General features: G+C 39.6%; 1 protein-coding gene across 10 annotated transcripts in view; it reads left to right on the forward strand.

Annotated features, from left to right (window-relative positions):
- Positions 1 to 14,568, forward strand: part of Ntrk2 (neurotrophic receptor tyrosine kinase 2) — a 385,092-nt gene that overhangs the window by 46,398 nt on the left and 324,126 nt on the right. For all 10 annotated transcript variants that reach the window (XM_010605519.3, XM_010605520.3, XM_010605518.2 and 7 more), the window contains 3 exons: positions 1,271 to 1,407; positions 1,965 to 2,097; positions 5,322 to 5,627. In XM_010605519.3, coding sequence (XP_010603821.1) covers positions 1,271 to 1,407; positions 1,965 to 2,097; positions 5,322 to 5,627 — 576 coding nt within the window. The remainder of the gene's footprint in view (positions 1 to 1,270; positions 1,408 to 1,964; positions 2,098 to 5,321; positions 5,628 to 14,568) is intronic.

Consider the following 14,568-nt stretch of genomic DNA (forward strand, 5'->3'; position numbering starts at 1 on the left):
ATTGCTCTCTGCTGGACCTTACAGGAAGGAAGAGTTCCCAATAGGTCTCAGTAGCCACTGAAGCCAGATCTTTCAGTAGTGGGAGACGAAGAGATGTGTACTTGCTCCAGCCTCATTTTGGTGAAAGTAAACAGTGTCTTTGTCCGTAAAGACATGCATGAAGATGGGGGGTTAGATACAGCCGGGTGGGTGGGTTAATTGCCATTTAATGGCTGTTGAAGATGGATTGCCTTTACTGACCCCCAGGTTGCTTCTGAGTTAATGAGGTGTCATAGTTCCATATTCAGCTGTAGGTGAATACAGTCCCAAGCAGCTTTGCTGAGACCCAGAAGGAATTGTTTTGACTGTAGGACCCACCATACTGTTACTCCTTCTGTGACCCGGTCACACAAAAATACTCAGCTTCTTGCGAAGTTTAAAGCAGGATAGACACTCAGTAGGTCCGATACTTTGATGAAATGAGGGCAACATCAATTTAAAGAAAAAAAACCTTAGCTTTTGAAATGTAAGAATATAGAAATGGTGCTTTGCTGGTATGTTAAAAAATATTGATAAGGTTCAAAATTTCATCTGATAACATTTTAGGATTTCTCACACTAAAAAGGTTTCATTCAAGGGCTCATATAAATTTTTTATCATATTGTAAACAGGATAAATTTTAGTCATAATATCTAGTTGTGATTTATACAACTTTGACTCTTTCTAACACTGTGCTATTGCAATTTTGTCTTTGAAAAAATGCTTTGAAACCACCTTTCTTTAGTAATCTGTCTCCTTCAAATCCCCAGGTCACATACACAGATTTATAAGAGCTGCTTAATGCCAAAAAAAAAAAAAAAGATTTATGCAAAGCATGTAGACGCATCTTACCCCTTGTGTTTATGATTATAAAAAGGTGAAGAGGAGGGTCCAGGGGGGAAATCAATGAAATAAGGTGTTGATTCACAGGTATAATGCTTAAATATGTGCTCAAAAATGGGATTAGTAACTAAAGAACTGAAAAGAGGTAGAAAACCATTCTATAAATTAATGCTTTTTAAAATAAAGACTTTTCTATAAATACATTTGTAAGAAGTATAATAATTTGTTTTCAAATCTTATTACTGCACGCTTTTCTTACATTTGTATAGTTCATCAACTTAACACTTTTTCAGTCTGAGAAAATAAGTGATTAATTTTAATGCATGAAGAAATCTTAGTTTATTGCTCTTATTTTGATACTGCAGCTAATTACTTGCATATGCTTCTGTTTGCTTTTATTGTTCTATAGGGTTGCCATCTGCAAGTCTGGCTGCACCCAATCTCACTGTGGAAGAAGGAAAGTCTATCACCTTGTCTTGTAGTGTGGCAGGTGACCCACTTCCTAATATGTACTGGGATGTCGGGAATCTGGTTTCCAAGCACATGGTAAGACTTGGATTGACTTCTGACTTAATAGAGAGACAATGACTATTTCAGTATGTGAGACTGTATTAAATCCAGTAATGACCAGCTCATACTTTATAGGCTCAATTATAGAAACTTATAAAATATTTGATGCACACTTTCCATTTATTCTTAATTAGGAAATGCATGTTTGCATTTTAGTTACGTTTGCCCAATAGATGAAGAGTCTGTAACCCTAGCGAGTGCTTTGTGTCATCAGGAACAAGGAAATTGACTTATCTTCTTGGTCATTTCCCCTCAGGAAGGTAGATAGGGACTCATAGATTGAGTCCATTTCACAAATTTAGGAATCAAAACACTGAGAAATACAATAACTTCCATCAGCCTGAGTCCAATTCAGATAGAATTTCTAACGTCATCTTACAGACACACACACACACACACACACACACACACACACACACACACACACACACTTTTTTTTGGTAACTAGGGGAAGACACTCCAAATCTTGTCATTTTGAGATCAATCCTACTTAGCCTACTTAGGGTTATTTTTGTTTGTTAATTCAATTGTAGAATGAAACAAGCCAGACTCAGGGATCCTTGAGGATAACTAACATTTCGGCCGATGACAGTGGAAAGCAAATCTCTTGTGTGGCAGAAAACCTTGTGGGAGAAGATCAGGATTCTGTCAACCTCACTGTGCACTGTACGTACTCAGACTAGCATGTGTTTTAGTAGCAGATGATCAGGGACATGGCCCCATTTGTCTGGGGCGCTCCAGATGCTGCTGGAGTGTGTTGAAAGAGCACATTGCGGTGTTTGGTGCTGCTGAAGTAAAATGCTGTCCGCCTCTGTCACTGGTTCTATTTCTGCTTTATATTTCTTACTCTCACGTTCTCTTTTGAGCTTCTTTTCTGATCTTGAGCTTATTGCTTTGTGTCCTCCCTTGTCTTTTCCTAACAGAACGTAATGTGAGCTGATTGTTCTCTTGTTAATTTTGATTTTAAATTCTGATCAAGCAGTTTCTAAAACTGACAAACCAGTTTCTTCTTCCTCTATAAAAGCAATGTGAAGCTTTAAAGTAGTGATGGGAAGCCTAAAGCATCTGCTGGCTTTTTGTGAACACTTAATTGTATCATTGATACACCGCAGCTTTATTAGTTTCAAATAAAGTTTCTGTGGGAAGGTAAGAGGCATCCTAGTTAAACCACTAAAAGTTAAAATCTGCAGAACATTTTATTATTCTTGCTTTAAATTTATGGGTGCCTGGCAGCTAAGATATAAGATGTGTGTGTATGTGTGTGTGTGTGTGTGTGTGTGTGTGTGTGTGTGTGTGTGTATATATATATATATATATATATATATATATATATATACATATACTTCTTAGTCAAGCATAAATGTGCATTGTTTTCCATTATTCCAAATATAATAATATATCTTCAAATACTAGATTGCAGCATGAAGTGTGGTCATGTATTAAGTGAAAACCACACAAATGCTCTGCATTATTGCTAAGATTGAAATCACAAACCACAATCCTTGGACATTCTCAGTACCATCACTATGCTTAGAGGGCACTGGACTGACAGTTTCTCATCATTTTGACCTACGCACAAGCTTGAGGTCAATGTTATTACCAAACATGTGTAACGAACTTGCAATTATATGCCCTTAATTCAACAACTCATTCAAAGTTCCTTTAAGGGATAAGTGGGCTCTGGGCACGGGTCACAGGAGGTAAGTATGGACCTTGCTCATTTTGTGGTCCTTGAAGTGGCATGCACCTTATTTTTAAGTAATGGACATGAAGCTCCTATCATTGTGTTTAGATTAAATTTTTATAGAGGGGATCAACCAGATATTAAAAGCTATTTTGCTTTGCAAAGATTTTTTAAAGAAGGCCTTTGAGAAATATTTGGTAAAGCAAGTGATCAAACTTTGCAAATTTAGATTTTATAGTTTTATATTTCCTCAAGAAAGGGAACCTGAAACAATACACATTTGCAGAATTAACTAACTCCACATGCCCAGTGGTGAGGAATTTCACTGGTAACTGAAAAGCTTTCTGTAGATTATGAAAGTCAATTAAGTTCTTTTCCAGATTTGCTTTTTCTTCAGTAGAATTCTGAGAAGATTTATGTGAACACAAAGAGGGCAAGTTCAGATTATTTGCTTTCTCTTAAAGATGCTTGGACTATCTATGTGGTCATTAGGGTTGGAAGAGTTGAGCTGAGCTTGTCTGTCAAAGTTCAGATAAAGAGTGGAAGGAATCAGTGATAAGGAATATTAACAGCTGACATGGCCATCCACCAAAAGGACCTTACTTACAGTGACTGTGTGTTGGCTTCCATGATTTCCATCTGTTGTGTGATATATGTGAGGGCTACTGGGTTAGATGCAGGAGACCTGTGCTCCTGTCCCAAGTTGGCCTCTCTCAATAACCTTTACTGACTTACCCAACCTCACCAGACGTTGGTGGGACAAACAATGGTATTGGGTCTTGTCTTAGTTACTTTCTCTCATTACAGAGACAAATACCCAACACCCAAAGTTATCACAGGAAAGTTATTTGTAGTTTACAGTTCTCTTTTTATGGTACTGGGGATCAAAGTTGGGACCTTGTGCTTGGGAGGCAGGCAGTAGAACCTCTGAGCTAAATCGCTGGCCCTGTAGTTCACAGTTCTTAAAGGTTTAAGTCCATAATTGTTTGACTCCAAGGCAAAGTAGCATGGCAGAGGGGCATTACAGAGGAGAAACAGTTCATGGTAGGCACAGGACAGCAAAGCAGTGAAGAAGCAAGCAGCAAGCAACAACAGCAGCCCTCTTTCTGTCCCTTATATTCTATCCAGGCTACACGCCCTTAGAGCAGGTAGCACTCACACCCAGGGTGGGTCTTCCCCTTACCCACATCCAGAACTATGCCAAATCAATCAGTGGACTAAATTAGTAATCACACAGCCTTAATCCCAGCATCACACACTAAATCCAGCCGGCTCTGAAAAGCCCCACCCATGACAGCATGAAGCTTTGTGGGGACATCTAGATGCAAGCTGTAATGGGTCCCAAAGTGCTTTTCCAGTTCTTTATAATTATCAAAGGACCACATTAAGATGAACAATGAGTGATGTTAAAATACCTTCAGTCAGGATAACTATTCTGTGAAAAGATACCACTTGATAGTGTTTGTCTTTTTTTTAAAGCATAACACTATATGCTTACAGTTGGATGAATCTCTAGTCTGTTTTTTTTCAGGATTAAATCGGGCCTTAGACATTCAAAAATCAAAGAATTGACATCTAGAATCTAGCAAAAGTGGGCCGTACTGTTATTCAGTGCTTTAAAAAAAACCACTGTTGACAAGCAGTGAAAAAAATATCAAAGTTTCATACTTTATAATAATCACATCAACATTCATTGCTTAATCACTTTGATCTGTTTTAGAAAAATTATATGAGATGAGTAAAATTTCAGTCATTTTGTTGTTATTTGACTCACTTAGGGGAGAAGACTTTAGGGATTTTTGGTGCTTTATGTTTGGTGAGGAACTTGTATAGTATAAAGGACTGTATATTAGAAATCAGAGCGGATGCCATATGAGTCTTTCCACTCTCAGAAATCTCTTAGATCTGTTTGGAGCTGGTTCTCATGTGCACGGAAAAGCTTTGAAAATTGAGTGTGATGTATAGTCTTAAACTGAGCAGAGAAAGGTGTCTCTCTGAAGCTCTCCGGGGAGTTAATTCTACCTCCATGGTGATACAGTACAAAATAATAATGGATCCCTAAGTTATTGGTTGAGTGTTTTCTCAAATCAAATAAAACCAACATTCAAAGTGGTTGAATGAAGTCCTCTGTTGATGACACAGAAATCTGGAGACTGGGGGAATTCTGAGCTTTCTGATGCTATTAACTCTCTCTTTTTCAATTTAGTTGCACCAACTATCACATTTCTCGAATCTCCAACCTCAGACCACCACTGGTGCATCCCATTCACTGTGAAAGGCAACCCCAAACCAGCGCTTCAGTGGTTCTATAATGGGGCGATACTGAACGAGTCCAAATACATCTGTACTAAAATTCATGTAACCAATCACACGGAGTACCATGGCTGCCTCCAGCTGGATAATCCAACCCACATGAACAATGGGGACTACACGCTGATCGCCCAGAACGAGTATGGCAAGGACGAGAGACAAGTCTCTGCTCACTTCATGGGATGGCCTGGGGACATCGACGGTGAGTATCTGCAGTTTGTGCCCTTGAGAGGGCAGGGTCTTTCACTCAGCTCTTGACAGAATTGTATACGATAGAACTGTCCCTGGGCCCAAAGCACCAGGATTTAGTCTAGATCATGGATCTGCAAGTCAGCTGGATTGGTTTTATCCTGTATGTCCTCTAGCGCTCAGGGTAAAGAAATGGCAGCTACCCAAGAGCCCTGTTTCTCAAGGCAAGCACAGAGTGTAAGAGGACAACTGAGAAAGTGCAAGGTTTGGGAAGGTCTGAGTTTCAGCAGGAATCCTGCTCTTCATCCTGTAGGCCATTGGTCAAAGCAAATCGCAGGGCCAAAGTCACATCGAGGGGCAGGGATTTGTACTGCTCCAAGCAAGAATTTTGAATAGGCACCTAATATACACAAGGTTACTGATTAGTGGATCTGAGAGTACTGAGAAAAGGGTTATCATTATCTCAAGTCTTTGATGAGATTTTTACACTCACAATGGTTAAACCTATGTAAAGCCACAAGCAGATGAAATGTGTTTTGTTGGCTCATGAAATATTTACGATAGTTTTTCTTATACTTTACACTTGTAGTGAAGAGCCCTGCATTCTTAGGCACGGGTCAGAAACCAGTACCGTGGACTATTTTCCTGACTTGGACTACCGGAGCCGAGCCACTGTTCCTTCAGCTCGCGCCTTACGTTTCTAGGATTGGTATCTGACCAGTGGTTTGGATTGGGGGAATGGTGCTTAGCATCTGGGCTCCTCTTTGTGGCCAGCAGGGGAGTTTCATTGTGAGCTTCACTGACCGTAGGACAGTTGCCCTGCCTGTGCATGACTCCTCACTTCAGTGGAGTATTTTTACCTGCTCAGTCTTAATCCCCAAAGTGCTCGCTCCTACTGGGGGTTGGAGCCTGACTGTTGTGCAGCTCCTCACTACAAAATCTGTGACTTAAGAGTCACAGAGAGGGGCCAGGGATTTAGCTCAGTGGTGCTGCTGGCTGCTTTGCAAGTGCAAGGTCCTGAGTTCGATCCACGGTACAAAAAAAAAAAAAAGTCACGGAGATGACCTGTCAGAAGGAAGGGAAATAGATATCTAGAGGTCTGAATCGAGGGGCCACTGGGCAGCACGTATCTGTTGGCTTACAGGGCAGTGCCCCTGATGGAGAAGCTCCCTGCAGAGCCACCTTTGCCAAATGGTAAACAAAATAAAATCATCCTCATTACCCTGTAGTTGATAAACATCTTTTTAAATGCACAGGCTTCCTTAGTGTGTTCAAAATGTGATTTGAATTATGTAAGCTTGATTTACAAGCAGCCCTTCAGGGGCACATAAAACAGTTTGTGTTTGGAGGCAGTGCCTGGACATTGGTGGTTGTTGTAGTCATTCCTGTTAGATCTTCCTTCCCCTAGCTGAGAGTGTAGCTGCTCAGCTGTGTGTGCACTAGTAAATCTCCAGCTGCCTATGTTTCCTCCCACCTGTTGTGGGAATTGCAACTTTAGAATTCATTCTGGAGACTCTGATTAAGAGCAACAGCTTTTTGTTTGTTCTTAAATACAATTTTTATTTTAGATCTGTAGAAAAGTCACAAAGATAATACAGAGAGTCTCTGGAGACTCCGCCCAGTGTTTCCCCTTGCTCATGTCTTACGTTATGATCAAACCTTGGTTCACAAACTTAATTTTGGTAGAAGGAATTCTGCAACCAGATTGTGGAAAAGATTAAATTTGTGAACCGAGGCACTGCTATAGTGTGGTGTGTTTGTCATCACAAGGAAACTGACTTTGGTACATTGCTGTTCACTCAGTGAAAAGCTTTATTTCAATTTTACCATTGTGGCCTTTGCAAACTGTTGGGAGCAAAGGTCTGGAGTCTAAAAGCCATCAGACGCAGGTCTGTGTCCTTTGATATCTGAACTGTGTACAGCCAATAACTTCTATTTTAGATTGGGATTTTCATGTATTTTCTTTGAACATTTCTTTTTTTTTTTTAAGAGTAGGCAAATTTTATTGAGGGAAAGAAAGCTCTGTCTAAGAGAGACAGAAGAGGGACTAAAAAGTGGGTTGCCTGCTCATGCCACTTCTCTATGATGTTTTATACAGCAAAACCATGTGGTGAGGCGGGTACAAAGTGGCACAAAATGGTAGGACCCAACGGAAAATTGCAAGGTAGGGCAAAACCATGGGCAACCAATAAGATTACTAGTGCAGTCACCCAGGTAACATTGATTAAATGGGGGTCAAATAGGGGAGCAAGTCCAGAAGCAAGCATACAAGGATTTTCAGTAAGGGTGGCATCAGGGACATTTTCTGGAAAGGCTGGGCTAAGACCTTGGCCCCCCCATCCAGGTGATTGATACCTATTGGCAATATCAATCACTGCTATTTATCCCCAGGGGAAGCACAGGGGTATGGTAGTTTCTCTCCTTTTACAATTCTGGCCACAGTGAATGTGTCTTGATTGTCCTCCATGTTGACTCCTTGCTGTGTTGGCTCCTTGAAGGAGGACCTATCTAACTGCCTAAAAGATTTCTAATTAACTTACCTACCTGCAGTATTCCCCTCTGTGAAGAAGTACCCCACCTGCTGTTAGTGGGTAGAGGGCAAAGACAGCTCTAGCTACTTCCAGCTGAAGAGGGTCATAGTTGTGATCAGCAGTTAGAGTTACTCTACAGAGGGTCTGTCTAAAGGCCTTTGGTAGGTGCCTGGCATTGTCATCTTGGTAGCTGCATAGCTTTTAAGTCTGGAGGAAACAAAGCCAAAGAAACAGTTAAGAATGCATGAGCCAAATTATAAGGTCAGCAGGATTGCTATGAATATAGCCCACAAAGAGGATAAGGTGAAGGTCCAGGGGACTTCAGAATCCAATGTAGAAGTAATTGTGTACAGTTTAGCAGTTATGAGCTATTTACAAGGTTGATCTGGTGAATTCTGGTAAAAGAAATCTAGCACATTTCTCATTGGTTCCATTTGTATGACTGCTTGGAGTTTGGCAGCCTCTACGTAAGAGTAAACAAAACTTCTAAGAAATTAGAGTATGGATAATCTAAGAATGAGCACACTAGAAGAAAAGGGCAGGTTGGGGAGGAAGTCACACTTAGAAATTGAAATAGTGATTGAACCTGCTGGATTTAGATTCTTTCACTGATAGAGGTTATCTATAAGTCTGTTACTTTGTCATAAGTCTGTCTAGTTTAGCTGTAAAATAAGACAATTTAAAGAACAAAATCACTAAGAAATACAAAACAGTAGCTGAGCTCTTATAGGTTTTACCATAGTTTTTTTCCTAGTGATCCATAACCATGGTGAGCTACTGGTAGAGCTGGAAACTGCCAGACGGTGTCAGTGACTGGAGCCCCTTTTTATACCTAGCTTTATTAATATGGCATTATTTTATACTTCTTTTGGTTATTCTTTTCTGCTGGGTGTTTAAGACCAAGTTAAAGTGATACCTGTATCAATCAACATGAACCTCTTGCTATCTGTCAAGGCCAGTTGAGTCTCTTCAGGCATTATTTTGGAACCGTGCATACGGCTTCTCAGCTCCTCTGTCAGTGTCAGCCGTCAGGATGGGTCATGGCCTTGTTTGACCATATCGCTTTCAGTGAAAGCGTGGGAGACTTTTCCCTCATGGTGACCCTCCTTTGACACACAGTATATTTATCCTCTGGTGTCCAGCAATCTCCCTGTTTAGGAGCTTGAGAGACTTACCAAAGATGTAGGATCCTGTAGGAAAGGTTCCTTTGTGTCCTGGATCTTGTAGACCTTGAGGGACCAGGGCCAAAATATTGGCTGTCCTCATAGCCCAGTTACCTTTCTAGTTTTGGTCTCCAAACTTTAGTTGTTGAACACCCAGAAGAGAAGATCAGTGACATTGGTCGTGTGCCGTAGGAGGAGTGAGTTTAACTACTCTAATTCTGTCTGGACAGTAAGCACTTTGAGATATAAAGCATAGTTAGGGGGCTGTTAGTTCTTATCAACCATGGTTGTACTAGTAGTTGAATCTCTGCAGAATGTTAATAGACAGCAGTCATATATTATAGAGAAACTTAAGACCAAGGGCCACACATAGTATTTTAGCATGGCAGTCATGATGACATTTTCTTTGTAACACTTACAGATTCATCTTAGTATGGAATAGTCTTTCAGTCAAACACTTCTATCTGATCACAAGACATTAAACAACATAAACAAAATTCTTATTTGTTATTTTTTTAGTAGGATGCCATCTAAGGAGAACATGCGTGTTGGCCTATAAATGTACCTTAGGAGTTCATAACGTTTAACCTCTAATTTTAGTGTGTGACATTGTTTCGACCATTTGGAGACTGAGCATCCCTAAGCGTAGTGACACATATAACATACATCACATAAGTTTTTAAGGAAACTATTATTTGACTGGTGATCTCATGCTGGCTTGACATGTATCTCTTATCACAAATAGATGGAGTGCAAGAGAAAGGCACATACCTGAGTCAAAAAGATCATTACCGTAAATACCCTAGAGGACTTGTCCATCCAGAAGGCATGAATACATACACCATGAAATGACAATGAGTATCATTTACATGAGACCCTTTGCCCTTTAATTTTGTTTTGTACCAAGAGCATTTTAAATAAAACCTTATTGTTTTCCTACAGAAAATTTAGCCTTTTGATCATGACCAGTGTATGCATATCACAGTAATGTTTTGCAGTGTATTTTCCACAAGGCTATGAAAATTATTGGAGTCCCCTTTGTGAACAAAGGCTGGAATAAATATCTTCCAGTCAGCCGCTCCTTCATTTAATAAGGGAGTCCTGTCCAGTAGTTTTCCAAAGCCCAAGAGTCTTTTTTACTTTTATAAATTTTTGGATGATCCATGAAAGCCAGACCGTAATAATTAACACATTATTTTTGACCAAAGAAAGATTCCTGAGTTATTATATATAAAGAACAATATGTACTGTATTTGTAACACCAATTGACATTATTTGGAGCATCTGGCAACCTGAGGGAAGCATGTCTTTCTATAAGGCAACTTGAGTTACAGGCAAACATCTTAAAAATTCAAAATTCCAAAAGAAAAAGAGCTCAAAGAAAAGAGCTGTACATATTGTAACAAACTGAACAGACAGATGGACACATAAGACAACTTGTTTATAAACCATAGTGCACTCAGATGTATTTGGCCAAGTTGAATTGTAATAACTTTTATAATTTTTCAGTTTATAATTATAAAAAAGACTAGTCGGAAATTTGTAGATCACTTAACAGAGATCTCATAATAATCAAAGGAATGGAATCTCGCTATATCCTGCTATCTAAAGGTGTCAAAAGCCTTTAATTTCTAGGAGTCTCCTGAGCTATTTTAGGGTTTTGAGTTATGGAAAGGAAAGAATTAGCTTAATTATTTATTCTCCCAGTCTTTGGATTGCCTTAGATATAATAAGGCCCAAGTATCAAGGCCACAAAGTTGTGCCTTAGACCTAAAAACATAACCTCTGTTAGAAAATTCAGCAGGACACAGGTGTCTTGGCTAGAAAGCTCTTCTGGGGGGCACATAACACTATACCAGCTATATATTGCAAGACTGACTTGGGAAAACTATAGTATTTCCTTTTACCAAATCAAGATATAGGGATGTCCTCAGCTCTTTCTAGTTGGCGAGTTAAAATAACTGAAGGTCTTTTTTTTTTTTTTTTTTTTTTTTGGTACCGGGGATTGAACTCGGGTCCTTGTGTTTGCGAGGCAGGCCACCAAACCGCTGAGCTAAATCCCCGGCCCATAACTGAAGGTCTTAGTTATTATGTTTTTTAGACTTTTAAGAATACATAACTGAAAATGTCTTCTATTTTAATCTTCTATCTGATTGGCAGACTAGTAGGGGTCTTGTATAAGAACTGATCATATTCCAGTAGAAACCAGTTATTCTCCTGGCTGCCTGTCTTTTGAGCTTCCAAAATTAAGAAAATATTTGTCTCTAAATGTAATACTACTTGTCTCTCATTAAAAATCAATATTTGATTTAAGAGCAATATTATGTCTTTCTAATCTAGTCCATAGGTCTGAGTCAGTTCTCTAAAGACCTCAATGTACATATCAGGGTCATCAAAAAACTTATTAGGTCTCATTTAATTTGTCTTAGATCACTGAGGAAAAGACACATGAATGGAGATAGTCCCATATTTGCCATTTAATTCCTGCAAGGCATATTGTCTTTGAAGGACCTGAACAACTTAACTAAGGATGGAAATATCCTCATAGAGATTAATTATGGCTGGCCTGGATACTCCATCCTTAGCAACTGGTGGTCAAAGTTTAAAGTTGTCTTAGAAACTTTGTTCTCAGGTTCTAAAGATTTCTAAAGGTTCTAAAGTAGCCTCAGACTTAGAGGTACTGAATGTCTTAAGGGTGAGGTGTCTCATTACATTTACACTTGAACACAAGCAAGAATTACTTCTTAGTGTAAAGAAAATCTCAACACAAGATGATTTTTGACCATTTGCTCTCTTTTACAGTAGAATTCTAATCATGAGATAGCTTCATAATACTTTCCTCTGTGTCTTTAGGAGGTAGGCACACCACACGCAGGTGTAGAGAAATACTAAATTGCTCCTTACTACATTAGAAAGGAATGTGAGGTTCAGATATGGAGTTCCTAATCTGAAACAAGTATGGCATCCCATAAGTCTCTGCTTGATTCTTGTGTCCCCTAGGGCATCCCCCAAGGTTTATTCCACTCCAGGGTTTATTCCACTCTACCATCTGGAGAGAGATCCAGAAAATAGAACCAGACTGGACTGTCTATCCTTTACCAGTGCGATCTTATCTCCCTCAGGTAACTCATATCCTTACTCCAGTAGGTACTCTCAAAGCACAAGTTACAGTTGACTTCAGCTATAACAATCATGTTTAGAGAAGGAAGTATTGCTAGCAAATCAAGAGATTCAAACCACTGCTTTCTAGTTCCTTGAAAGAGCGAGGAAAATAGGACACTTTTCCTGCAAAAGAGATCACCTCCAGAGATGTTAAGTCCGAGATTCTGCCCTGGGCCCAAGGATAGCGAAAGCTCTGAGAAATTTCTGTTATCTCTCCAGTCTTTTAGGCAACAGCAGCAAGATAAAGCTACTTCTTTAAGGTCCATCTTAAATTCACTAAGTATTTGGAACTCATAGGTCTTCCTAGCAGCCACAATCCACATAGTAAAGGCATCTTTAATCAACTTCTTACCCACACTCATGGAGGAAGAGAAAGGCTGAGCAAAATAGTCCCATACCCTAGTTAGCAAGTAAGCACAAATGCAAGTTACTGATCGCTATTTTCCCTAGTGTAAGACAAAACAGTTGTTGTGAGTTGTCTTAGTCTGACTTTCTGGAAAAAGGAGTGGTCTGACTACAAGGCATTCTCAAATGAACTCCCAACAAGCTGGAGAAAAGTTTAAGAGGAGCTTCTAACTCACTAGCAGAGAGAAAAAGTCCAAATAAAGCTCAAGCTGGCTAAACATCCAAAAAATCACCATATAGCATTTTATAAGTCCACGGTCAATGTTCCAAAGTCCATAACCTATCAGAAAAGGTGATTTTCTCCCCTACATACATAAATGGTGAAGATCATGCATTGGAGGGATAGAGAAGGTTCAGGTAGTTTTTATTCTATGATTTGTTTTTTATGTTTGTCTAGAGATGTCTTACTAGTAGTAGAGAAAGCAGTCCAAACCTGTAGCTCAACTCTTAATAGAGGCTTAAAAAAGGTCCCTGATGGCCTTGTTTCACTCTGAGACAGAGGATTCCTGATGATCACTGACAGAGTTCCCCTTTCACCTCACGGAGGAGTCCAGATAGGACAAGATGTGGAGATTTTCTGCCGATTACCCAGATGGGCTGTCGGGAGCTAGTTTCTTCTGAGGGACCTTTGGGTATCTGCCAGAGAGTAACCTTGGCCATGACTCCTCGGTTGTCACCTCAGTTTCTGCCAGTTCCACGCAATCAGACATCTGTCTCCAGAAGGAACCCAACTACCTACCTGGTCAATGTTCCACCTGCCATTGGCATCAGTGGAACTGGGGATTCACAGACGGCAACTGGAGAAACCTGCCCTCTGCTTTGAGAGTGGCAGCTGCCCTCAAGGCAGTTACTAGCTGGCAGAGTAACCACCATTTGTTTATGATTCTGTAAGGTATAGATAAAAGCCTGAACTGTCTTTCTGAGATGGTTTTATAAGAGGCCCATTTTACAGCATTTTAAAGCAACTAATTGCAAGTGCAACATGTACAAAGCAAGAATAAACATAATTTTAACAAAACAAACAATGCATAAAAGCAAGAGATCTGCAAACATTTAAAATGCACAACTTAAAATTAAGACACTTTTAAAACAAAAGGTGAAACAAAAGCCAGAATTTATGAAACCAAAACTGGAATCTATGAAACAAATGAGAGCCCATGAAACAAGTTACAATCTATGAAGCAAAAAGACCAAAGTTAGAGCCTATGAAAGAAAACTCTTACCTCCAACCAGTAATCTTGGTGGAAGAGCTCCAAAATGATATAGGGGGAAGAGAGGTAACTCTCAAACCTGCTAGATATCTGAAACACCAGTTGGTGTTCTCTAAAATCGAAGAATGAATTCTAGGAACAATGGAGGTTAAGAGTAGGAAAAAATTATTGAGGGAAAGAAAGCTTCTGTCTAAGAGAGACAGAAGGGGGACCAGAAAGTGAGTTGCCCCTGAACATTTCTATATGATGCTAACGTTTGGTAGAAGTGAACTTTTCTTATCCGTGTGGCCTCATTTTTTTCTGATTGCTTCTGTTCGTTTTATTTTATTTTATTTTTTGGTACCAGCAATCAAACTTGGGTCCTTGTGCTTACAAGGCAGGTGGTAGAACCACTGAACTAAATCCCCAGCCCAGCTAAATCCCTGGCCCTAGTTTTAATATAGCTAGTGATGGGAAAGAATTATTTTCTGGCATAACAATAA

The sequence above is a fragment of the Fukomys damarensis genome, unplaced genomic scaffold (genome assembly GCF_012274545.1).
Source record: "Fukomys damarensis isolate Sample0158 unplaced genomic scaffold, DMR_v1.0_HiC HiC_scaffold_4, whole genome shotgun sequence".
Taxonomy (NCBI): Eukaryota; Metazoa; Chordata; class Mammalia; order Rodentia; family Bathyergidae; genus Fukomys; species Fukomys damarensis.